This window comes from Poecilia reticulata, linkage group LG22 (assembly GCF_000633615.1).
Source record: "Poecilia reticulata strain Guanapo linkage group LG22, Guppy_female_1.0+MT, whole genome shotgun sequence".
In the NCBI taxonomy this organism is placed as follows: Eukaryota; Metazoa; Chordata; class Actinopteri; order Cyprinodontiformes; family Poeciliidae; genus Poecilia; species Poecilia reticulata.
The window spans coordinates 20992900-21020804 of NC_024352.1; the positions used below are offsets into that span (position 1 = coordinate 20992900).

Consider the following 27905-nt stretch of genomic DNA (forward strand, 5'->3'; position numbering starts at 1 on the left):
TAAAAAAGGCTGTGAACAGATGCACAATTGTACAACTGTACATCTTTGAAAAGTAGAAGTGGAGCCTCCTGCACAACCAACAAGACTTCAGAAAGCGGTTTCTGGACGGCAAGTCAATAAAAAACCAGTTGTCTTTTCCAGCAGCCATTGTACCGCAGTAAAACCAGTAGACCAAACGTGCTGGAGCTCAACTTTGTTGAATGTGACAAAACATTTATATCTCATTTTCCAGACACAAAAAAACACTAACTTACTCCCAAAAAAAGATTTGGGTGTAGAAGTAGTTTAGACCAACAAGGAAGGTGCAAAAAGTGAATTTAATCGAGATTGTATCCGCTTTGTTCTGAAACTGCAGTTTTTTATTCTGCAGGTTGAGGAACGTTTTCTCCTTCGAATAAAACATGATTATTCAACTGCAACAAACATTTTCATTCATTTTCCTCTCATCTGCTTTACTGTCTGAACTGCAGATCTCGCTCTGTTGTGGGTTTCTGTCAGACTGGAATGGAAAAAAAAGCAGACAGGTGAAGCTAAAATAACAACTTTAATAAATAAAGAGGCTTTTGGGCAGAAAACCAAACAGAAATTTTAAACTGAGACTCAGGAGAAAGGTGTAATGCTGCAAACAGCATGATCCAACAGGGGGAAAAACAAGAATTAACAGAACAACAGCGCTCAGGTCCAACAGGAAGAAAAACCAGAACAGAAAAGGCAACATTTCTGCTAAGAAATATTCTCTGAACTAGATTTTTATAGTTCAGCCCTTTCACAGCAGGAAGTAAAAAATTATTACCTCCGGCTGTTCTAGTTTCAGGATTAAACATGTAGGCAGAATGTGATAAAAGTAATTTTCATCTGATTCCTCAAAGGACCGGGTTGCCGTGGCGATAATTAGATCCGTACCCGTGCTGCTGTAGAAGGCCAAACGGGACGTGGTGTGAAACTTCTGGATGAGGAACTGGGACAGCGAGATCCTGTCGTCGGTGCTCAGAGACTCATCGCCGCTCTTCCAGTACAGCATCAGGTCCTCGTCCGTGTACGCGTCTGGAAAACATCACAAAAATAAAAATTAATCGCGTCAGGCAGCGTTTATCTGCAGGAGTAAAACAATGGAGCTACAGATGAGACAAAAATGAAGAAGTCATTTAATGATTTATGACTTTTTATTCCAGAAACATGGTGAGTTTTCTTTGCAAACAAGAGCCGCTACATGTTCTTTGGATAAACTTTTTATTCTCTGCAAAAACACAAAATTCTACCGAGAGTTTTTGGTCGAGTTTCTAGTACTAATATCTTATTACTCTTGAAATAAAACAAACCAACTCAACTAGCAATTTTTTATCAATATTAAGGACTTATTTACATAAAACAAGCCTCTACATCTCGGTGAAAAGTTACTTGCAAGATAGTTTTGTCTTATTTCAAGCTATTAAGGAATTTGAACTAGAAACTAGACTGAAATACTTGGTAAGATTTCATGTTTTTGCAGTGGCTTTACTCCTGAAATGTCATCTCCATTTTGGTTTTGGGGTGATTTTGCTCCGTGGTTCTGGCCTGAATCCACTGAGACGTTGTTTTACGTCAGATTCACAAAGCAAACAGCACTAACTACATGCTTGTGCAAACATGCAAGATCATGTCAACAAATTATGAATAATTCACACTTGCTTTGCATCAGACTTCAGTTTTCTTCCTTTAAAGACATGAGCAGGACTTTCCGTCACAAACACGGCTGATAAAGTCTCGTTATAACTCTCAAAGAAATCTGAAGCTCAGTTCAGTTTTTAGACTTTATTGTCCATGAAGGACAATTTGCTGCACAAGTAAAACAAAAGAAAACAACCTCATTAATAAAAAATCTTTCATAACAAAAAGAAGTGGGGTCATTAGAGTCCTAACACAGTGAAATTTAAAAGTCAAGATAAAAAGCATCAGATTCTGCTTTTCTACATAATTCATACAGCATGCTGGTCAGGGCTACCCATGTCTATTCCTCGAGAGCTACTCTTCTGCAACTTTTATATGCTTTGCTCCTCCAACATGTCTTGATCAAATGAATATTTATTGGAAAAAAAAATTTTTCTTGGTTTCTCTCGTGGACAAAATAATGTTCGGTGCTCGCTCTTCCCCTGCAGGGAGCTTTAGGTCTCCTCTCACCTTCACTGTTTCCAAGACTGGCTGGACTACAAAGGAGCCATATTATTTTTATAATTAACTTGATTTCAGTGCTGGAAGTGAAGCAGAGTCTGCCTGACTGCTCTACAGCCAAAACATTTGAATTGTGAATTTACAAAAAGGCCCCATGAAGGACTAACAGGCAGTTCAAGCATGAATTTTCATCTGTTTCTCTGTCTGTGAAATATTGTCAAAGACCAAAATCGTTTGTATCAAGTAGATTGAACATAAAAATATTTGCTGGAAGTTGGTGGTTAAAAGCAGTTGCAGAGCAGGCTTTACAAAAAACAGGTTAGAGATCAGAAGGTGAGTTCACCGCTGATTTTCAAACCTTTTTTTCTAATCTTAATCATTTTCTACAGTGTTTTGATTTGTGGGTAAAACATACACACTTACAGCTAATATTAACTTTATTTTCTTTCAAGTTAGCACATTATATTTGGATACACTATGAATAATGTTTATTTGAAGTGATTTTTATCTCCAGATGACTCAGTTAAGGGTCTGCATCACATTTGCAATCAGCAGCAGGACGTTTGGTTTTAGAATTGCTGCTCTGAATCATATTCCTCTGGTCTGATGTTTGTGTCAGCCCAGAGTCCTCTGGTTAATAAAATATATAAAAAAATAATGTTTTAGTGTTTTATTATGTTATTTCCTTATGGTTACCTCAATACACCTGCTGTTTTTGTGGCTGAAATGTGATCTGATGCAAAAATAGATGCAAACTGTTTCCCTCTACTAGTGTTTGAGTTTGCATGCATTTAATGCAACCTGTGTTCCTGAATCCAGTGTAGAAATTAAGCAGATGGGAAAGCAACTGATAAAATAGAGAAGATTGCACTGCTTTGCATATTTTCCATTCCTCGGGTTTTGATTAAAACCTTACGTATCTTCTCGTGCTTTTATCAGTGGGCTCTTGCACATCTGGTTAAAGAGGGAGAAACCGAGCAAGCTTAAGTTTTTTAGGACTGAAAACTGCAAAAACCCAGAGATTAAAGGAGCTAATGAAGCCGATTGTGAATCATCTGCCACCTGCTGAGCCTGATGTAACTTCAGCCGTCCGATCTTGAATGTCTCTGATGGTTCAAACTGTGCCTAACATGACGTGGAGACATGAGAGGAGCTCCGTGCAGTCAGATCCTCACAGTTCAGACTCTTAGAGACCCACTGAGATGTTAGGAAGCGCTTCAGTCTTCAGCGGCGCAGCCTGCAGGCCTGTGCATGCTGCATGCTGCAGGTCCAGCAGAGGGGAGCTGATGGGTCTCCAGCAGCTCGCCGCAGTGACAGTGATGTTCTCTGAAGCTTGTTTGTTAGTAATAAACATGCTCCTGCAGCCATCTTCTTCTTCTCTGCTCTGGAACTCATTAGGAGTGTGAGAGTGTGCCTCCCGCTGTGAGCTGCTCTGAACTCCAGCTGCTGCAGACGCTCTGCGAATTTGGGCTTTTATCTCTGTTTCTGCTAATTTTACAGCTTTCCAACTTCTGTTGATGTTTTGAAGCTGCAAAGAGCTTAGACGGGGGGAGGGGAGAACATGGGTGGGGCGGGGGGATCCTCGGTGAAACGGGCCCTGGTGGCTGCTGGGAAAGCGTTTGATGTCTCAGAAATAAAGACATGAAACTCAGAAAGTTTGTGCCTCATGTTTGGTTTTCATGTGTGAAGGTACCAACCACCTTCCATCTTCTGGTAGCCAGCGTCAGTCTAACTGCTGGAAATAAAACACCGACAGACGAAGATGGAGATTTTTACCTCATACTAGCTCATTTAAAGTTCTTTAAATTCATCATTTCAGATCAGAGGACATGAAAAGCTGCAAATCCACTTCGGTTTGACTTTGCAACACCACAGATTCGCCCTGATGGGGGATCAGAGGTTCCTCTTTGATTTTAGTTTTATAATTACAAAACTGAGTTAATGCACGAAACTGAAATGTGCAAACATTATTTCCCCAGATAGGTTTCAAGTTCAAAAGCATGTAAAAACGTATAGATAAGATTAAAGGGAACATTTTAGACATAATCCAATGTATCCATTTCTGCTCTTGTCAGTCTTGTGAAATATTCAGTGACGTGTATTTTTTACCAACTCAGAGTTATGAAACCCAAATAAAACAATGAGTGGTTTAACTGTGCATGGGTGAAAACTTGCTAGGCAATTAAATTTAACTGTCTTCCTGTAATTGCAACCTTAACTTTTGACTATGAGAACCTTTTTATGTTATATATTTTACATAAACCTAACTTAAAGTCGCAAAAAACAAAGTGTAGTTCCTTAGCTTTCGTAATAATATTATTATACCCAATAATATCTATTTATTGTTGTTTCCCTTGTTCAGTTCTCCATGGTTTTAATATATACATTCATATTTTTAAAAAATCTGATATTTTAATTTATAATTATGTCCTATTAGTTGCCTGAGTGCTAAGACTGTTGTCCCAAATGTGATTTCATCCCCAATCGAATCGAGTTTACCGGATACCATGTGAAAAGACTCTTAAATAATAAAGAAAATAAACTAAACTTAAAGTCCAATGACACACTATGACATCACAACAACCTCCAAATATCTGAAGGAAGCTACAATAAAAAGTAACCAGCAGAGAGAAATTACATCATCTTCAAAAAGCTGTCTACACCTTTGAAAATTAGTTTCTGCTGTAAAATTGTTTTGCTGCAAGTTTCTTCTGCTGAAAGAAAGCGGTTGACACATCGTTGCTCCAGGGAAGGAATTACTGCAAAGTCAGTGACTTGTTGTAATTAGTTAAGCTTCCTTAGATACGTTGGTATTGAGCCATTTCAGTTGAGTAATTGTTTACTAATGTTTCCTTAAAGCTGCTCCACAACCAGTCAGTCACTTCTCTTTTTTCTTTTGTAATCACTCTTCAAAGTATTTACTTCCTCTCTGTCTTTCGTTCTTGTCAAATATTTGTTCTTGTGGCTTTCTAAGTTGAATTTGTCTTATTTTTTATTGTTTTTTGCTTTGAATCTTTTCTTATTATGATTCTTTCCTGCCTCCTGCCTGGCAGACAGATATGCAGAACAAAAAAGGTTTTGTGTTGGTTTGCATTAAAGCTGCGTCTCATGATTTGTTTTCCTCTGAGAAAAAAGTTACCCTGTCACAAATTATTGTTTTCACTTTTTTAATTATTAAATTCATTTTAATATCAGACAAGTAAAAGGTGATGTTATAAATGATGATTTAATTTATTATAAGGTTAAAAAAAAGCCAAACGGATCAGAAGATATTATGCTCCGATTGGGAAATCAATAATTGACTGTTAAGAATATGTTCCCTGCAAAAACAAAAAAATCTTACCAAGTATTTTTGGTCTAGTTTCTAGTGCAAACATCTTATTACTCTTGAAATAACTCAAAAGTAACTTTTGAACAAGATAAAGGAGCTTGTTTTAAGTAAATAATTACTTAATATTGATGGAAAAAGTACTTCTTCTATTGCCAGATAAATTAACTTAGAACAAATTAAATAACTTCCCAATGGAACTAGTAATTTTTTTAATCAATATTGAGGAATTATTTACTTAAAACAAGCCTATATCTCTTGTTGAAAAGTTACTTGTAAGTTAGTTTTGTCTTATTTCAAAGTGCACTAAGATGTTTGTACTAGAAACTACTAAAACACTTGGTAAGGTTTTGTGTTTGATCAGTTTAACAAGTCAAACTGAGATTCAATTACTGCAAGATTAATGTAATTGGCAAATCCCTTTATAGATATCTCAAAAAGTAATGTAATCTAAAGAAATGTAAGTAAAGATAAACTCAAGTATGACATCTCTTGTCTGGTTGAGTTATTTTTTTTATTTAACCTTCATTTTACCAGGATAAAAAACCCCAATGAGATTAAAAACCTCTTTTTCACGGCAGTTCTGGCCAACAAAAAAATCACAGAAAAAAATACAAAATACAAAGTTAATTGATTTTAGATTCCCGAGAAACAAACTGAGAAATATTCTCTAAAAATGTGTCAGGAAGAAAATGCCAGAAGGTTTGACTCAAGTCCTACAGTTTCATCCTTGAGACTGACCCATCCATCCATCCATCCATTTTCTTTACACCTTGTCCCTTAATGGGGTCAGGAGGGTTGCTGGTTCCTCTCCAGCTAACGTTCTGGGCGAGAGGCGGGGTCACCCTGGACAGGTCGCCTGTCTGTCGCAGGGCCCTGAGACTGACCATCAGAAAAATTACAAAAAACATCTCTAAAAAATTTCCACACTAAATTTTCTAGCATCTAGCAAATAGAGAAAATGTTGGTAACTTCAATGAAGCTAAAATAAAAAAGGTTTGGTCTGATTTAACTTCAGAATGAGAAAAACATGAGTTCTCGTTAACTGAGCTGTTTGCACAACCATGATAAGGTGAGGGGGCAATTACTTTTATTTTTTACTTAAGGTAAGACTGGTTTAACAAAGAAAATCTGCTGAAGAAATGAATTTGCTCAGATTCTGTTAGTCTGATTGAGAAGCAAAAACAGTAAATCTGTAAATATTATCCCACGTTACTGAAGGTGTTCACCTCTGGGGTGCGATGAGGGTGAAAGGTACACAGCTTCAGTGAACAAAGCTGTTGACTCACACAGCATTGCTGAATTGTGCAATGACAATGTTTTGGCACATTTTCCTGACATTCTGAAAACGCAGGCAGATATGTCTATAAACAGATTTCCTCCTAATTGGAAGCTTGCAGACAGTAACGCGGGTTCATCCGGCTCTTTTGTACGCCGTGATGAGAGCGATGCCAGTTCTGCTGCTGAAACTTGTGGGCGTTGTGTTGGGTGATGGGCCCAGATCAAAATCCCCTAATGCTGGAGGAAACCCAGCGATGGATCCCTGAAGTCATAATCAACGACGCGCCGAGAGGAAGGTGCTTGAGATTTGAAAAGCGGCCAGGCAGCACGAAATATTAAACGGCAGACAGATGAAATTTAGCCAGGTTAAAACAATAAAACATTCATGAACATGAGGCATGCAGGGATTTGTTAATGCAGGAGCAACGGTAGCATTTTTTTTGGCTTTCACATTTTATTCAAAGCAAAAATGTTATTTAAGTATGTATTTAAACCCCAATTTAACAGTTTTGGACTTTTAACTCACTATGACCAAAGTTTCAAAGTTTTTTTAAATGTCCTGTGAGAAATTTTATTTGCATTGGTGAAATTACCACAATAACCCAATATCAGTTGGAAACCACAACATCTCCCCTTTCAGAAACCGTTGGGATTTTTCAGACAGTGCAAAGTGTAGCAGAGTTACGGTATTGCAAATTTGGCTGGATTACTGGCGCTCCGTTCATTCTGAAAGGCTGAAATTCCTCTAATATAAGCTTTTTCCTCCCCCATTAGCACACCTGCAGCACACTGGAAATCTTGAGCTTCAAGGACAGTAACAGACTAACAGAATCTGTGTGTGCACACAAGCGTGATTGACAGTGCTAAGGCTTTCCTCCTGGCTCTGATTGGTTGTTTTTGACTGAGAACTGTAATTCTGCAGACACAGCGACGACCAGAAGGGCTTGATCTTTTCAAACAAACATGTAAAAATATTTTTTTCTAAAAGTTGCCAGCTGCACTTTAAAGTAACACTTTATAAATTACACTTCCTCTTGTGTGTTGAATTGAAAATAGTTTCTCCTTTCACAAACAAACCTCCTCCACCTCATCTCAATCATTTCAGCTACAAGCGATCAATTCACAGCTTATTATCTTTATTATTTATTGCTTTAATAGATTAGTCAATAAAAAAAATGCTTCAAGCAATGATATTATTCAAAAACAAACCTCTACTGTGCCAAAAGTGACTAATTTTGATTGCTATGAATGATTTGTGGGTGAGTGCTTTGGAATAAGTGCTGTTAATTTCTATTGTTTTTAACAGAGGAATCTGCTTTGAAATGCAAATTGAAACAAATTAAATATTATTCAAAGGTTCCACTTTTTTCACCTTTTTGTTGTCAGAAGACCTTGTTGCTTTGGCTCCACGTCAAAAAACACTTAACTGTGTTGTTGATTTTGAAATGAAGGCCATTTTTCTCTGGCTGTGTTTTGATAATTAAAGTCATGTTTCATCTTCAGAGTGACAGAACCGAACCCGTTTACTCACAGCTCTCCAGCTCCAGTGAGCAGGTCTGAGAGTCCAGAGGAAACCGGCTGAAGTCCATGTTGCAGGCCGCCGTCACCGTCACTCTGCACAGACAAACAGCAGCAGAAACTCAGGCAAAATCACCAAGAAACTTTATATGCAGAAGCAAACGTCAGAATATACAAAAAAAAAATCATATTCCTCGACCTTTTAGAATATTTTGTCACGTCATAACCAGGGGTGAAAGTAGTTTTAAATTCCTGGTGGTACTATGACAAAAAATAAAATATAATATATAATTTATTGCTTCTTTGTGTGCTTTGGAGTTTCTGTACTGATTATTTTTTTGCAAAGCGATAAAAGCTGGTAGCTGTTGCATTGCTACAAGATAAAGCTGTATTTCCTTCAGCCCACTGGCTGCAATGTTGACACCTTGAGATACCATGAGACCTAAATTCTGAACATCATGGCATTTAGTGCATCCCAGTTTTCCATGTCTGGCATGTAACAATTTATTTTAGCTTTTAAAGTGGTTATATTGATCCTGTGTCCAGACAGAGGGATAATCAGTAGCCCAGCATCATGACCTGTTTGTTCTGAAGATCTTGCAGCTTCCACTTCTCTTCCTAACATGGCGCCTCCTCACCCTGACTCTCATACTGATAGGAGGAACCACAGAGCTCTGTTAAGTTAAAGCTCATCTTCTGAAGTTGGGATATTTTTCCTCCAACAGGKTCCAGAGGAATCACCTCAAACCAGATGTTGGACTGGATTTTATTTCAMWGTCATTTGTGAATGTTAGAGCCTCATTTTCAACAGTGGAGCTATAAAGGTTGAAAAAGTTTATTTTGGAGAAAATCTCATCAACATCAATATTTCCACTAAATAAGAGGCAAAAATCAAAATTGTTTAATAAAGGACAAGCCTCTCAGACTTTGAGCCTGACAGCACCAAACTATTTTTTTTACATTAGACTATTCATTTAATGTCACATAATTATTGCTGTAGAAGCCATTTGTTTGTTAAATACTTAGTGAAAAATATTTACCGTGTTTGATGTTTGCTGTAAATGACTATATTCACAAAGAACGAGGTAATTAGTCCAAGTTTTCTCGTTTATTGAAGTTCAGAAACTACAGCGGCTGTGATGCGCCACAGCAAAGATAAAACAACCTGAACAGGTGATCAACTCTAAACCACTCACACCTTTTTATTCTCCGTCTCTCTTTGTCATTTAAGCACACCCGTTGCCATGGCAACCTCCTGCGCTCCACAAGCCGACCAGAGATTAAGTTAAAAACATAACATTCAGTCCATTATGATATTAGGTTTGCAGGCTTGATATTTATTTGATTATTAATAAGCCTCCCTGAACACAGTGGTGGTTGATTAGTTAATTTTAAACTCCTGCTCTGCTGGTTATTTTGGTAATGGAACCGAAACACACAGAATTGTGCAACACCTTGTTGAAACAAGATTATTATTGTTGTTGGGTCATTAATTTGAGCATGTTTTGTTGATTTTATTTTTTATTTTTTGTCCTTTAATAAAGTTACCAACGTTTTAAGCCAGTCAGAGGAGGACGTGCTGGTCTCAGCCTCCTGGCGGCGTTCAGTTTGTCACCTAATGCCGAGATCGGCTCAAAACCTTCCACGATCGTCGTGTTGCACCGCTGCTCTAACAAAACATCAAGAGTTCAGAAACAATATGAAATGGAAAAAAGTTATTTTTTCCATTTCATAGTCGTGTTTTAGATTGTTCTTGAAAAACTAATCAGTCACGGCTGATTAGTGGGTGAACTCACTGCTGCACAGCGAACCCATTGATTTTTTACAGCCAACAGCCGCTCCACTCTCTTGCAGGTACTACGAACCCCCGCTAAATCCTTTAGGGGTACGCAGTACCCTGCCCTACCCCTTTACTTTCACCCCTGGGCATAACCACAAATTTCACTCACAATGCATCTACCGTATTTTCCGCACTATAAGGCGCACCTAAAAACCTTCAATTTCCTCAAAAGTCGACAGTGCGCCTTATAATCCGGTGCGCCTTATATATGGACCAATATTGAGCCACAACAGGTCAAGCAACTACGGTAAGCAGCCGCCGACTTCATTTTCCCCGTAGACATTAATACGTATTGATGTCTATGATTTTACCCCGTAGAAGAAGTGCGCGGTGCATGCTGGGATAGTTGTCAGAACGCTGGTTTGTTAATACATTTAAAGCCAGGGGGGCGGAGGGGCGGGGGAGGAGAGACAGAGACTGTGGCGGCAGCGTGTCGGTTGGTCTGTGTTACCCAGAAAGCAGTTGGGCACAATATCGCAACACCAACACCGTGAGTGAAACAATGACTGGGGCAGCCTACTATATAAAGCACTCGGAGACCATCTCTTTACAAAAGTGGATGTGTAATAATAGAGTACAGAACAAACTGGTAACCTTATAGCGTCTATTCTATGCGCCTTATATATGAATAATGTTTTAAAGTAGGCCATTCATTGAAGGTGCGCCTTATAGTGCGGAAAATACAGTACATTACAGTATTTTTATTGTCAATAAATGTAGATGATTTTTCTTTTAATGCTCAAAGAGACATGAACATTTTGCAAATTTACTATTTTACCACTTCACTTGCACATTCTTCTGGACTGGAGTGTTTATTTTTAGAATTACAACTTTATAGCATTTGATATTTTATTCTGTTTTTAGATTTTATTTTATATGTTATATTTTTGTGAACCTATTTGCTGTTGTTGCCTGTCACTTTGCTGCTGTTGCACAAAAATTCCCCCATTGTGGGACAACAAAGGACATTTCTATTCTATTCCTTTATAGTTTATTATGATTACAAAAATATTTTTTGGAAATTGTCTGTTGTTTCAACTGAATTAGGACTAAGTTGCACCGCTGAATCAAAACAAAGGTATCCATTTTTCTCAATCAGGTCTTTTTTGTAAAGCAGCTCAAACTCAGATGGAGAGTCTCTGTAAACAACAAATTTCAAGTCTCGCCACAGATTTTCAATTAAATTTTGGTCAGATGTGTTTCTTGCTGATGCTGTTTGTTCAGTAATGTTCTGGAAATAATCTCTGAGGCCGTGCTATTGAATTTTTAGCGGTATCAAAATAAAGGGGACAGTATAAATATGCACAGAAATATTATTTAGTTTTTTTATGTTGAAAACTACATATAACTTACAATCCTACACAACTTTCACATAAAATATCAATAAACTACACTAAAATGAAATGTCAAATGAACCGATATGAAGCAAAGATTCAAAAATCTAGTTTTTATTTGTTAATTTGATACTTTCTAAGATCATTTCATGCATTACGCTAATTGTCCCATAGGGGGCGCTTCCCCCCAGTCGCTCAAAATGCATCAGTTCCCGCTCAGCTGGAAACACGTTTAGTTAATAAAAGTCTCAGCAGCAACATTCAAGCAGAGTAAGAGTTATCGGACCCCCGGATGGAGTCCTGCTGTTCGTTTCTCTGAAGTTAAATCCCGACAAGATTAAATTAATATTCAGCAGATTTCCACCGCGGACTGTAAACACACTCGGCTCATCGCTTTGCCACTTATTGATCTTTAACTCATCTGATTTCTGCTGCCTGTCGGGACCCGATGCAGTCAGCGCGAAACTGGGACAGATTTCCCGACACGCAGCGGGGCAGCTGGAGGCTCTGAGCGGGAACCGGAGCAGCGGAGGAACCGAACCTGAGGCGTCATCAGAGCTTCCCCTTCACACCTCGCAGTTTTCCCCAGACGTCTGTCAAATTTCTCCCCCGTCTTCACAGGTCGATAACCTGTGGATCCGTTCCCATAGCAACCGTTACGATGGCAACTGGGATGCTGAATGGCGGCACTTTTCTCCTGCCGGTCCGCAGGGCGCAGCGTTATTGTTAGTTATTGTGTGTGGAAACTTCTGCAGGTTTAATGCGCTCGGTAAATTGTTAAAGTGGATCTGAGCAGCAGAAAAATGCAGGAGGGCCGTCAACAGAACAACTCCAAGCTGTAAACAACAGAAGACTGTTGTTTTCTTGAATCTATGTGAACCAATTACCTAAAAAAAATATAATAAAATAAAACTGCAAACATATAAAAACAAGTGATTATGGGGTGCGAGTTAGAAAAGTTACAGCATTACTTAGAATTATTTAGCCTGTAATAGAGACAAATTTGTACGTTTGTCAGAGGCATCACTCGTACATTTATAAAAGTCAAAGTTACAAACTAAATTTAGCTTTCAAAATACATATTTAGTTAGAGAGCTAAAAAATTTTGTTCGGAAAATAAAAGTTTAGTTTGGAAAATATTTACTTTGAAAATAAATATATTGACTTTGAAATAAAGCAAAATATTACTGTTAATGTTTTACTGTATAAATTTACAAATGGTGCACAATAAAACAAGTTACATTGTGCAATTTAAGTATTACAAACCTAAAATAAACTTGATATATTTTCTTTAGTTAATCTAAATAGCAAAGACATTTTAACATCATAAGTTAAGATGCAAATGAGACATTTGGTTAAGACTTTTCATAGTAAACAAAATTCTTAAATTAATCTGAAGTGTCTTTCTCATCAGATTTCTTTTTTCTGCCTTATCAACAAAAACAAAAGCGTTTTATTTCTTAGCATATTAAAGAAACATGGTGTTGTCAGAACACATTTTATTTTTCACCAGTGAAAGGAACATCTTTGCAATCCAGAATCCTCAACATTTTAAATAAATAACTTTTTATGGACTTGACTTAAATTGATCAACTTGAATGAAGTTACGTTCCCCTGAAGTATTTTATTAAACATGGTGATTTGTGTTGGAGTGGACGGATCTGGGAAGAGTTTGTGTCTGGAATATTGTGATTTCATTTGTGAAGTTTAGCTTCACGTTTCATTTCTGGACCTTTTTCTCTGAGGATCCTCTGCCTGAGAAGACGGTTCCTCCTGCAGGGCTGCCTCAGGACGTTTCTGCACACTAATTACCTCAGGTTTTCTGAATCATTCTTACTTTAAAACTGCAGACACTCAAATATGTCCTTTATCGCTATTTCACACAGAAATATTTCTCAGTGCTCATCCATATCTCCGAAAGCCTAAACCTTTGTAGACCTTTTTTTATGTTTAGTCCTAACTTCCTGTGGCGAAACTACCACTCGCTTTCACCTCCGCTCTATAAACCTGGCTTTCTCTTTTCTCTTTCTTTGTGTTAGAGAACATCAGTGAAGAAACAGAATCATAAAGTCAGCAGACAGGTCAGGGAGGAAGCTGAGGAGAAGCATATCCTCCTGACTACCAGTAGTTCATTTTTGTGCTCTGTAGAGGACATTTCTAAACTTGAATATCTCCCACCCCCTGCATTCTACTGAATTAATTCCTTTCGGTATCTACAGAGGACATTTAGGGCTTTTCAATAATACCACATGTGAAGGGGTGGGACTTTTGTACGTACCTTTTTATAATTCATAAAAATGGCATTTATGAGTAATAACACATTTTTTGGGAAGAGACAAAGTAAGTGCATAAAACCTTTTATTACCAAAGAATATGGGATTTTAAAAAAAATGGTGATTGGACAATATTTTTTTTCCTGGAAGTCAGGAGGTTAAAGCAGTTTTAGGTTAAAAAGAGATTCTCCTATCTTTGAACATCAGAGTTCAATCCAACACATAAAAATAGACACAAATTATGGCAGATAAATTAAAAACATACAGGTTTTAGTCAGAGAAGCCTACATGGCAGAGAAGCCCATAGACTAAATGAAGTCTATATGGCTAAAGAAATAATTTCAAAATACCTTATAATTTAAATATAGATGTATTAACATATGCAGGTTTTTAGCAATTTTTAAAATTATTTTCTTGCAATATTTCCATTGAATTTCTACAAATAATTATACTAAAAGAACTAAAAAATATCCTTATAAATCTGTTTTTCTTGTTATAGGTTGGAATCTATGTGCTTTTTTATTTTTACACAATTTCTACCCTGCAAAAAATAAATAAATAAATACATTAACACATAAACAGCCATCCTCTCTTTGCAAAATATTATGTCCATCTTTATTTTAAATCCTAAAATTAGAGCTAAAATTGTGGGTTTTTAAAAATTTCAACTTTCCTGAAGTAGATATTTGTCTACATTTATAAGATATTTTAAAAAAAATCATATGACAGTTGTGACCCTAAAAGAGTTTTTTTTGTTTGTTTGTTTGTTTATTTGCCTGGCCTGAGGACAAATTGGTTCTTCGGGTTGTAAAGGTTACCGACTCGTGGCCTACACAAAGTCCATACATAAATCAGAATCTGTTCCTTCTAATCTAATTGAGTTTAAAATATTGTCTAAAGAGCAGAACATTTCAGACAATTATGTGCTAAACTTGTAGACTCAGACCAGAATCCCAGCAGCTGTAGCAAAAGGCATCGCTACAAAGTATTAACTCATTGGGGATTGATACAAACATGCCACACTTTTCAGTTTTTTGTGTTTAAAAAAAAAAAAAAAAAAAAGTAAAGCCATGTATCCCGTTCACAAGCGCACAACTTTGTGTTGGTCTGTCACATTAATAAAAATACAGGTTGTGGCTGAAAGATGAACAAACCTGGAATGATTCCAGGGTATTAATGTTTTTTCCAGTGTTCTAGTTTTTCTGTAATCTAATAAAAATTTAACAAGGCAGCTCAGAAATATTTTACTAGTGTTCAGAAAAAGCCTTTCAAGGTGCTCAAGGTTAACACAGAAAGTTTTGAGCATCTATTCACACAAAATTGATTCTGTTCAGAATCACTCACATCAAATGTTGGATCAACACATTTTTTTTTCTTCCTTTTTTTACTTCTTTGCCTGGTTGTATAAGCTACGCTGCCACTAAAGGCTTTAAACGTTTATGAGCAAATCACTCATTCGAGTCCAGAGGGAAAAATTTCCAACTCTACATCATCTTCACCCACCAGCCAAATCTTCAGCTACAAACTTTTGCTTCATAACTTCCTTCATTCTTTGTGGCAAAGATTCAATGAGATGTCTGACACACGCCTCGGAGGTTTCAGTTCATGCTAACACAGAAACAGTGGCTGCAGATTTGTTGGCTGTACATCCATCATGGGGAGCTGCTGTTCCATCCCAAAGGTTTTCTGTTGGATTTATATCTGGTGACGACGGTGGAGGTCTAATTAGGCAGGTCGGCTGTTTCTGAAACATTCCTGCCAGTTTCTACAACAGCTCAACAATTAAAGGTTCCAAGTCTCTCGCCATTTTCCGCTTTCTGATGCTCATTTTGAACTTCAGCAAGTCATCTACGAATGTTTTAAGTCGCTGCCATGTGATTGGCTTATTTACAATTTGTGTTAAAGTAATTTTAATATTTAAAATTCACATTTGATATGTTTTTATTATTTCCGTTTGGGTGTCAACTGCTTCTAAAAATAGTCTAAGTGCTTAAAAAAACACCCAGATGGTTTTTTTGTTTACAAATTAATGCTTTTTGGTGTCTGGAAAAAGAACCATATTAAAAACCTTCAAAATGTAATGCCGTTACCTAGCCACCCAGCACATTTGGTGAGCTCGTTTTACCACTGTACAGTGGCTGCTGGAAAAGATAAGTGTTTTGTTGCTGACTTACAGTCCAGAAACCACTTGCTGCATTCTTGTAGGTTGTGCACGAGGCTCTACTTCTGCTTTTCAAACATGTACAGTTGTATAATTGCGCATGTCTTTGCAGCTGTTTTCACATGCAATTGTAAACATTGAGTTGGGGGCATGGCCAGCAGCAGCTTTTTTGGATTAAAGTGACAGAGCCCTAAAACATTAATAAGCAGAACTGAAATGAAATATATGAAATGAACAGTTTGTATAACCCACAGACCTATCCTAACCTCTTCAAGGAGGCATAATAGGTTGTCTTTAAACATTTCAACAAGTGTTCATAATAAAGTGGAATAAATATAAGCATAATTTCCTCCAGACTTTAGAGTTTAATGAAAACCTAAAAGCAAAGAGGAGGCAAACAGCTTCCCTCCTTCACTCAGAGGATTGTTTTCTATGTCTAATAAAACCATTCATCCATCAGAAACAACCTCTCTAATGATTTTCACAGTATATGTCTAATAATATAAATTACCAGACATATTCTGTGCACTGCTGGAGCGAGTTAATGTTAACATCCAGAGCTATTTAAAACCTGATGGGAGAAACTGAAGCCATAACTCCGAACACGTCTGAGCCGCGACGTGACTCGCCTCCTCGTCTGCAGATGTTTCATGTTGCTGAAATATTAAACAGAAGCTTTGTTTGCTGCAGACGTTCAGAGGGAACAAGTAAACTTTTCACGGTTGCAGCTCGTTTATAACACTTTCTAAACTACAGAAATAAAACCTGTCTTGTTCTGACATCTGCTGCATTATTTCATTCATTAAAATCTGAATATTAATCTGCAGTCCTGGTTCATGTAGCACTAAAAACACCCACAGCTGCTCTGAGATCCAAAGAGGAAGCAGATGTTAGTTACAGCAAGTTCTCAAATTAAAGCGAAACCTTCTGCTCCTTCTTCTACCATGAACTCTGAGAAATGTTAGTTTGCTCCTGCAACAAGTTCCCAGTGAATAAGTGGGTTTTAATCATGCAGCACTGCTTTGTTTCGCTCCCGTCTGCCGATTATTTAATTATTTTTTTAGAAAGCTGAGAATGAGAAACAGCTCATTCATCAGCACAAACATCTTCTGATCACAGCTCAAGATGAGACCCAGAACATCTCAAATGTGATTAAATAAGGAGCTGGAAAGTCTTGCTGAACATTAACAGCTTAGCTTGATTTTACCTCCTTTTAAAAAACATGAAATCTGAATGTTAAATGAGTAAAATCTTCGCTCTTTTCAGCCGTCTCTGTGGTTTCAACCCCGTCTACATCAGATGAAAACTATCATGCAGCCAAAACATGTTCAGTCTCTTGGAGAAATACAGCAAATTTTCTGCGGGAAAATTTTAAAGATTTATTTTCATTCTGGCAGCATGCCTTGCTTACGTGGTGGATGGAGTGAGAGTGTACACGAGAAGCTCAGAAATGAGGAGGAAAACATTCCCAGTGCAGACTAAAAGCAAAGCAGAATAGTGATTGCTCTAAAATTGGAAAAAGTTTCTTAATTTCCTGCAATCTCAGAAAACCAGCCTCGTTTTGATGGGTCCTGTGAGTCATGAAGGCGTATTGAGGTTGTAGATCTAACAAGCCACATATCACTGACGTTTGAGGCAGGAAACCGTAAATCTGGACCAAAAATCAAAATCAACAACAGCAGACTCTAGAAATGTTTTCTGAAACGAAAGCAAATAAATTTAAAGTAATAAATATAGCATATTTATGCTATGTTATGACAATTAAAACAAGTCTCTTCCACTGTTACTTTATGAACCAGAAGTTTGTGTACCACTCATTTAAAACACTCAAACTACAAAATCCTAAATAAAGCTTTGACAAACTACAAGAAGAAATCAAATATGCAAAGAAGAAATTGTATGCAGAAAATGAGATACAGATGTGAAGAAATGTGTTAAATGGCTAAATGATATGAAAAGAAACTTTCAAGAATCTGGCAATGAACAAAGGAAACTGTTAGCTTTTTACCACAAAAGAAGCTCAAACAAACCAAAAACCAAAAGAAAAATAAATACTGAGCTAAGAGAAATAAATTTTAGTTTGAGGAACAAAACAAAAGATAAATAAGAGATGAAACATAATGGAATGAACAAGTAAGGCAACACCTAAACAACAATAATAAACAGATAAATTAACCAAATGCGGCAAGACTAGAAGAATGTAAACAACCCACTAGAAACTGATCAAACACAAACAAAAACCAAACACTCAAAGAATGGGACAATTGAACAGGTTTTAAATAATTTTTTTCCCATTGTGACGTTTCTCAGACTTTGGTGGAAATATGCCAGGTTTTTTATTCCTGCAGGCAAATTGAAACATTTCCGTGTTAATTTACATTTACAACAAAGATCTAATAGAAATATCTACCTTAGTTTGTTTTACCTCTGAATGAAGAGGTAATGAAATAAAAATAAACTGAAGAATGGACACAAAACAAACATCTCCAGTTTAAATGAAAAATAAATGTTTAAATGCCCCGGATTAAGAAAACTATTAAAGGAAATGGAAAAACAGCGTTGTGCAGAAATGAACAGGATCAACTACAGAAGAACTTAACCAAACAAAGATAGAAGTTGTGAACATTGTGTCAAATTTGTGTAATCTGAATTACTTTCCCATTATGAGGAGCTAAACTTCTGCAAACTTTGAGCAAAACTCCTCCACAAATCCACTTTCTGATCTCCGAATTAAAACACTGAGACGTCACTGACCTTAAGCTGTAGAGGACATGTCCGTCCGGAAACACACGCAGCATAATGTTGTCTGTCGTCGTGTCGTGGATGAAGGACCTCTTGGAGTGGACGAAGAAGACATCCGGGACCCAGATCTTCTTCACCAAGCGGCCATCAAAGGTCATGCTCTTGTTTGTGCTGCTGGAGAACGACAGGCGCTCGTCCTTCCAGTAGTGTCGGAGGTACAGCGTCATGGTGAAGTCCTGGTGGGACCACAGGGTGGGTTGAAACGTGAGCAACAATGGTGGAGATCCTCCACCAAAACTGTCCTTAAATTCAAACTTACTATACAATCCTGTTCACAAATAGACAATAAATTGTCCCAGAACTTATTGTGATAAATGATAATATTGTATAATATTGTATTGTATAATATCAATAGTGGCGTAATAACGCAAGAACACAATCTCAATTATCAATAAACTTTAAATTCTAAAGATCATTTAAACAATGGAACTGGAAAACATTTGAAATATTCAAAATAAGTAAAGAAAACAAGAAACAACAAATAAAATTAATCATGAAGATACAAAAGTATCTTTCAAAAAAAAAGGATAGTTGAGACCAAAGCACCAGACTGAAGACTTTAATCATTCAGTTTTTGGTAAAAAGAGAGAAACGATAAATCAAGCAAATGAAAATTATTGGGTTTCTTTTCATTTATTATGTGATTAAATTATTTATTGTATAATCTCTAATAAAAACAACTCATACCATGTCAACTTCAGAGATGCTGTCTAAGCTCTCCACCTGAACGTCCACGCCAACAGGGATCGCAGGGCCTGCAGAGGGCAAAAGGTCACAATGTCAACAATATAAATGAAAAATATTTGAGCTGATGGGATCCAAACCACCAGGACTGGTGCTACAGATTACAGTGATCGCACCGGATAGTTTAGTTGTCATCATTTCTGTAAGGCTGAAAGTGATGGTGGAGGCACAGAAACCTCCAGTAGTTCTCAGACATTCTGCATATTCTGACAATTTAAATTAAATGAACTAAACTTTTTTAGCTTTTGTCGTCAAGTTCTTTGACGCTACGACGAGAGTTTTGCCAGCGGAGATTTGATCGGAGCAGAGACAGGTTTTGAGCGCAAATAGACAAGTTTGAGAAAGGACAGTGAATATTTGAAAGAGAGCATAAGTTTTGAGTTCAAGCATTAAAAGTTTTGAGAACAAAAGACATGAAATCCTGCTTTCAGACGGAAAATGTGTGCTCTCAAATTATGGCAGAAAAATTTCTCCCATACAAGTCAGAGGTCAAGGTTACATCTAGGCCTCTCATGATAACAATAACTTGTTCCAGAAGTTATTGAGAAATGATAATATTGTTGTTTTGAGACCATTTTCAAGTAATATAATGGTAATAATGGCATAAAAATACCAGAACACATCCTCAAGGATCAATAAACCTTAAATTCTGATGAACATTTAAAATTGAAAGTGGAAGACAATTTAAATATCCAAAATAAATAAAAAAACAACGGAAATCTACCAACGAATTTGGCTCTGTCTGTAAGACCAGGTCTCAGAAAAACACTGAAAGACGACTCCTGTGTTTCTTCCTGTCTAAATGCAACAAGAACAATGTTGTGAGAAGTTGGATGAGAATGTTTTTAGACTACATCCTGACCGTAGGAGGCGATTACGGTGCTTTTTGCCAAGAAGTGGGGTAATCGCCTCCTAAACATAGTCAGACACATTTAAGAGTTGTGATGATCCTCAGACGTCTTATAGTGCCTCTTATAACAGACTCTGTGGTTATAAAACACAGGAGAAACGCAGAGTAATCAGTGCAGACATGTGTTTTAGGTGATTTGTTCTCTTACTCAAGCTTTCCAGAACATTTTATCTAGAAAGCCTCAGAGCATCAGTCACAGCAGGCTTCAGAAATCCTCATGTATCTGAAACAATAGATTACGAAACGAACAATGCGTGTAAAAAGGCCAGTTCTTCAAACAAAGAGAAACATTCAGTCTGATTAGCGCTCAAGTGCTTTCAGAACGCAAATCTCACTCAGACAGGCTGGATGTGGCGCTACCGCCACTTTCTGGGTCCCAGGCTCATTTTTCTGTCTGCTCTGGAGTTTGCGGGGTGACAGCTGTGGGATGGTGGAACAGATTGGTGCTAATCTGAGCTGTAAACAGAACGAACCGCCTCCAGCTTAAATCTGCAGCCGCTGGGCCTGGCATGCCGCCTGGCAGAGCTGCGATCAGCCACACCGGCTGAAGCTGACAGTCTCTGCAAAGCAGACGGTTTCTGGATGAGAAAGACCCGTCGACATCCATCACCGAGAAAAACTGTTTCAGCTGCACAAACAGGAGGGGAAAGACAAGGCTGATTACATGAAGCACTGAGGAGCTCCTCTGTCTGCTATTAGCTCTTCCCCTCAAGTCATTACTCTCACTGTTAACCGTCTTAATCTGAACTGGAGTGATCAATGACAGCTCGATTGTTTCATTTGATGCTCAGAGTTCGACTCGATAATGTAATTAAATCTTCACAGAGTTCAGGCAGGAGCTGCAGCTGTCTCGCATCATTTCTAAAATGAGCCTCGAACGGCAGATAAAAATAGGAGGGAATTTGTGAATTTCAGTGATGCATTCATGGCCCTCTAACCTTTTTATGAATACTAAGAGATTAGAAAATGCTCAGTGGCAGCGCTCCCACATAGAGTGTGACTGATGGCTCCGCTGAGTGTTTCTGAATAAATACTAAAAGCAGGAAAACAGAGAGTCTGTGATAGGGTGGTCGGAGCATAGAGAATAAACTGTCAGATGATCGGTCTGTGATGCAGATCTAACAAACGCCTCAACTTTTATTACAGAAACATTGAAATGTTTTTGTTTAGAGCACAGCTGCATTGTTAGCCATTCTTATTGCTTTTTGCAGTTAAGAAATGGATCAAAATGAGGTTTTAAAAGCCAGAGTAGGTTTGCTGGAGGTTAGGAAATCTGAAATGGGGTAAATCTGTTGATTTGCCATTGTGATGGTGTGAAATTCTGCCAGCCTGTGAGGACAAGACAGGAATCTAAATGCAGAACCAGGAGAGAGACGCAGGTTCACATGATCGAGACGGGTGACGTACTGAACAGAAAGTCAACAAAGAAAGTGGGATAAGATGATCAGATGGACAAAAATCTAAGGGTGAATTCACACCAACCGTTTGGTTCACTTTAATTTTACTCTAGTTTTGTTTAACCCTCCTGTTGTCCTCGGGTCAAAATGACCGAGATTTGTATGTGTTTTCCCTATACACAGAAAATGAGGACAACCAAACTCTGTCCTGGACCAAAAAAGCAAACTCTGGTCTGCCTAAAAACCTAGGTCTTGGTTTGGTTGAAGTGAATTCTGGTGCGGTTCGAATTCATTTGTGAACAGCGGTGTCTGCTTGGTAAGCAGACACCGCTGCAAACGCAGGAAGCTGACTATAGTGCAGGGCATTCTGGGTGAATATAACTGGCTGGAGAAATTGCTCATTTTCTTTTACCAATGACAAAAGAGAAATCCTTCAGCCACAAAAATTTGACACTACTCCATTTTTGCTTACATTTTGCAAAGGAGAAAGATGCGGTCATGTTTTCTTCTGAGGTCTTCATGTTGTTTCTATCAATAGTTCTTGTCACAGTGCCACCACAGGCGAGGAGGGGAACGGGTTTTTCAAATGGTTTGGATTGCTTTGACACAGTGCAGTGTGAAAGCAATTCAATTTATATTCAAACATACTTTATCAAAGAGAAATTAAATAACCACACTAGCTTGAAAACAAAACAAATATTGATTTTTTTTTTCCCCCCAATCAAACCGAGGCTACCAGACTATCCAGGGTGAAAACACCCTTGAATCAAACAATCTCACAGCCGCAACTCAGACGTGGTGAATACGGTTTGCTGATGTTCAAGTTCAGCTTCTAGACATGAAACGCAGCATCATTAGTTTTATCAAACGCTTTGCTCTGAGTATTTTAGAAACTGCTGGTCTCCTGGGATTTTAACAAACAACCGTCTCCCAGGTTCACAGAGAATGATCAAAAACGAGAGAATATCCAGAGAGCCGCAGCTATGAGGCCAAAAATGTGCTATTGATGTCAGAGGTCAGAGGAGAATTCAGGAAGGCTGGTTCGAAATGATGAAAGAAAAAAGTAGCTTAGACAACTATTTGTTACAAAAACTGCAGACAGATATGAACACCTGAGGCTACAATTCACAGGCTCTACAAGATTGCAGAATAAGGGGTTGGAAAAATGCTATGTGGTCCGATGGCTCTCGATTTCAACAGCAGCATATGAACGAATGCATCCATTTTGCCTGCATCACTAGTTCAGACCGGTGGTGGTAAAATGGTGTAGAGATATATTCTTGCTTCAATTGAGCAAAACCTCCCTGGATATTCCTGAACATTTCTATCTCTATGACCACAGAGTTTTGGTGGCTGCTTCCTGCAGGATGTCAGGAAGGTCAAACAATCTCAAAGTGGTTTCTTTACTTTGATAATTAGTCACCAAATATAGGACAAATGAGCGACGCTATCATGTTAAAAAGGACAAAAATCTCTGAGGAAGGGCAGCTTGTTGAATTTAAGCAAGGATTTATGCAGTTCTGAATACAAAAAGGGATGAGATTGAGATAACAAAATGTACCTATTAAAGTGCCTGACAATCAGGAGCCACTGATTAGAGAGGGAAACGGGAAAACCAAAAACAAGAAACTACATTATTAAATTTCAACAAAAAAAAAAAAACTGATTTAGGCATGTTCACAGCTTCACAGTTGTTCAAATTATAAGAGCTTTACGTTTAATCAGATTTTTATTTTATTTTAACTTCATTCTGGTGAATGTTTCTGATATTAAAGAAGAGCTTGAATGATGTGCAAAACACATTTAATGGATCGAGCAGAGCAGAGCACACATGACGTGTGTCACAGCTCAGATCTGGGAATGACGTCACTCCGATCCTAACTGTGCTCCAGCTGCAGGTTCTGGATGATGCTCAGGAGTCTGGATGTGGTTACAAATATTTAGACACCAAACAAATAGTTCAACTTTGCACTTAAGGACCAAAACAGCAGAAAGCTGGTAAGCAGAAAAATAGCATCACAGTTTCTGCAAAGCATGAAACACATTTATCTAGCTAAACCAAGCAGAATATCACAATGTTTCTCCAGTTGTCCTAAGCTAACAGCCTGGTTTAAAACACATTTTAATCGTTATATTAGCATGATAATTAAAGATAAAAAGGGGTTGAAGACAGTTAAGGTAGAGAAAGTAGTGAAGGATGAGAAACAAGAGTAACTTGACCAAATGAAATCTGTGCAACTCTGATTAAATTTGTAATAAATAACAAGGAGATGCTAACATAGGCTCAAATGAGAGCTCAGATAAATCTCTGCAGAAGCACAGTGCCGAAAGTCGACTGGATATTCTGTCAACATCACCAGCAGAAAAATGCCCCGGTTTCTGCCTCCAGCTCCGTAATCAGCAGCTGATTATATCACCAATTTTTACACAGCTGCTAATATCCACTTGGGAAGATGAGGGAGCAATTCCAGACATGATTTCCCCCATAACGTTAATTGTTTCGACCCCTGCAGGACCCGGGTGGTTAGGCTGAACATTTACCTCTCTTTCAAACACAACACTGATTACTGATACGGGACACACAAGGCCTTTTTAAACCCTGATTGCCGACTAACTTGATTCTGATCTCCACAGGTTTGCTGCCACCTCTGGCTGTGTAGATTATTTTTACTTGCACATTAACATATATTCAGATTAATCCTGTTTACACCACTAATTTCACGCTTCATATTGAAGGTTTTAACCTTAATTAGTGTTTTATAAATATTTATTTCAGATTATATTTTGTGTCTGCCTTTTTGACTGAATTTTAAGTCAATAATACTGTCAAGATTATTGAGATTATTGAATGCTGAAGAGTTTTGTTGTTTATTTAAATGTCTGATGAATATTTTCTCTAGGCATTCATGTTGACTTTTGCCTCTTCTGTCACAATTCAGTGCTTTAGATCACCAAATAACTTTTAATGTAGATAGAAAACACCCAGTGAATTTAACATTGTGGAGGAATTTTGAACAAAATAGTTTTAATCCAGACACATTGGATAGTTTTCAAGCATGAGCAAATCGTTTTAGATAATTTTTTATTTCATGTCACAACTTCTCAATCACAGCTAAGTCCATGCGACCGAAAAAGTTTGAGTTTAAGTTAATTTATGAGACGGAGCTTCAACTCTCATCTCCGGCAGAACTTCGAACACGTTCCGGGGGAGGTGGGGGACATTGAGTCTGAGTGGACCATGTTCCGTACCTCCATTGCCGAGGCGGCCTATCGGAGCTGCGGCCGCAAGGTTGTTGGTGCCTGTCGCGGCGGCAACCCTCGAACCCGTTGGTGGACACCTTCGGTGAGGGATGCTGTCAAGCTGAAGAAGGAGTCCTRCCGGGCCTTTTTGGCCTGTGGGACTCCAGAAGCAGCTGATAGGTACCGGCAGGCGAAGCGGCATGCGGCTCGGGTTGTCGCTGAGGCAAAAACTCGGGCGTGGGAGGAGTTTGGAGAGGCCATGGAGACAGACTTCCGTACGGCTTCGAGGCGATTCTGGTCCACCATCCGGCGTCTCAGGAGGGGGAAGCAGTGCAGCACCAACACTGTTTATAGTGGGGATGGTGCGCTGCTGACCTCAACTCGGGACGTTGTGGGCCGGTGGGCGGAATACTTCGAAGACCTCCTCAATCCCACCAACATGCCTTCTGTTGAGGAAGCTGAGCCTGGGAACTCTGGGTTGGGCTCTCCAATCTCTGGGGACGAGGTCGCCGAGGTGGTCAAAAAGCTCCTCGGCGGCAGGGCCCCGGGGGTGGATGAGATCCGCCCGGAGTTCCTTAAGGCTCTGGATGTTGCGGGGTTGTGTTGGCTAACGCGACTCTGCAATATCGCACGGACATCGGGGGCAGTTCCCCTGGACTGGCAGACTGGGGTGGTGGTCCCCCTGTTTAAAAAGGGGGACCGGAGGGTGTGCTCCAATTACAGGGGGATCACACTCTTAAGCCTCCCTGGTAAGGTCTATTCAGGGGTCCTGGAGAGGAGGGTCCGTCGGATAGTCGAACCTCGGATTCAGGAAGAGCAGTGTGGTTTTCGTCCTGGTCGTGGAACACTGGACCAGCTCTACACCCTCAGCGGGGTCCTGGAGGGTGCATGGGAGTTCGCCCAACCAGTCTACATGTGTTTTGTGGACTTGGAGAAGGCGTTCGACCGTGTCCCTCGGAGGGCCCTGTGGGGGGTACTCCGGGAGTATGGGGTACCGGGCCCTTTGATACGGGCTGTCAGGTCCCTGTATGACCGGTGTCAGAGTCTGGTCCGCATTGCCGGCAGTAAGTCGGGCTCGTTTCCGGTGAGAGTTGGACTCCGCCAAGGCTGCCCTTTGTCACCGATTCTGTTCATTACTTTCATGGACAGAATTTCTAGGCGCAGCCGAGGTGTTGAGGGGATCCGTTTTGGCAGCCTTAGGATCGCATCTCTGCTTTTTGCAGATGATGTGGTCCTGTTGGCTTCATCGGAACGTGATCTGCAGCTCTCACTGGAGCGGTTCGCAGCCGAGTGTGAAGCGGCCGGGATGAGGCTCAGTGCCTCCAAATCCGAGGCCATGGTCTTGAGCCGGAAAAGGGTAGAGTGCCTTCTCCGGGTCAGGAGGGTCGTCCTGCCTCAAGTGGAGGAGTTTAAGTATCTGGGGATCTTGTTCACGAATGAGGGAAGAAGGGAGCGGGAGATCGACAGGCGGATTGGGGCAGCGTCTACTGTGAAGCGGGCGCTGTACCGGTCCGTCGTGGTGAAGAGAGAGCTGAGCCAAAAAGCGAAGCTCTCTCCGGTCGATCTACGTTCCCACCCTCATCTATGGTCATGAGCTTTGGGTCATGACCGAAAGAATGAGATCACGGGTACAAGCGGCCGAAATGGGTTTCCTCCACAGGGTGGCTGGGCTCTCCCTTAGAGATAGGGTGAGAGGCTCGGTCATCCGGGAGGGACTCAGAGTAGAGCTGCTGCTCCTCCACGTCGAGAGGAGCCAGTTGAGGTGGCTCGGGCATCTGGTAAGGATGCCTCCTGGACGCCTCCCTGGTGAGGTGTTCCGGGCACGTCCCACCGGGAGGAGGCCTCAGGGAAGACCCAGGACACGCTGGAGGGATTACGTCTCTCGGCTGGCCTGGGAACGCCTTGGGATTCCCCCGGAGGAGCTGGAAGAAGTGGCTGGGGAGAGGGAAGTCTGGGCCTCCCTTCTGAAGCTGCTGCCCCCGCGACCCGATCCCGGATAAGCGGAAGAAAATGGATGGATGGATGGATGGATGTGTGTCTTTGTGGTGGCTAATTATGTTTTTCTTTTTATAAAAGAAGTGCTTCATTTAGTGAAACATCCAGGGTGTCCTGCTCGTTTGATGAAGTGTTTTTAAAGAAATGGTTTTGTTTTCAAAGTTTTGCCTTAAAACTAGAGGCTGCGTAGCATCATGTGTGTTACTGATTTAATTAGATACATTCAGAGAGAAGAGTAAAGAACCTGCAGATATCATTATGTTTTAGGAAACCTCCAACTTTCAAAAACATAATTCCACCTTCGGAGTAATTCTCCCTCTTGGAATAGCGAACCGCAACACAAAAACAAACGATTGTTGGTGTAGGCTCTCATAATGGAGGCCATTTTAACCCTTAACTCCAGTAACTTCTAATCCAAACTTGTAGGATTAACAGCTTTTTATTTCTGGTGAAGTTCCCTCCTGAGCTCATCTCGGTCTGCCTGGTTAGACAGAATAGCAGCATTACATAACGACATGACTGCAGCCATCGATAGTCATGCTGTCCTCCTTTCTGGACGTTTTTTTTAAGTAAAACACAGCGGCTCATTATTCATTCTCAGCAGTCTCCTCGGCAGACAGCCTCCCCCTGCTTCTCTCCGTAAAAACACACAGTGTGAACACCTTTCCATCAGCGAATGTGATTACTGATGTGGGACAACCGCAGCTCAGCCAGAGTCATGGCTGACCTTCAGCTCCCCAGATAAGGAGGAAGCAGCTGGTCACTCCTGCAGGAGACGTATGTTAATGTATCATCAGAAAACTGAGCTGAGCAAACAGTTTGCATCAGTTCAAATCCCCTTCAGGTGTTTGTGGCATAAACAAAAATCTCCCTTTCATCCAGGGAAGGGATGCAGGATCTATAAAAACTCATCTATATCACCAGACGACCAACA

At 39.4% G+C, this 27905-nt stretch overlaps 1 protein-coding gene across 1 annotated transcript in view; it reads right to left on the minus strand.

Moving 5' to 3' along the window:
- gabrr2a (gamma-aminobutyric acid type A receptor subunit rho2a) overlaps positions 1–27905 on the minus strand; it is a 44026-nt gene that overhangs the window by 4293 nt on the left and 11828 nt on the right. The window contains exons 3-7 of the mRNA XM_017302415.1: positions 19373–19440; positions 18638–18861; positions 8289–8371; positions 771–1044; positions 457–499 (exon numbers count right to left, since the gene is read on the minus strand). Of these exons, the coding sequence (XP_017157904.1) occupies positions 457–499; positions 771–1044; positions 8289–8371; positions 18638–18861; positions 19373–19440 (692 nt within the window). The remainder of the gene's footprint in view (positions 1–456; positions 500–770; positions 1045–8288; positions 8372–18637; positions 18862–19372; positions 19441–27905) is intronic.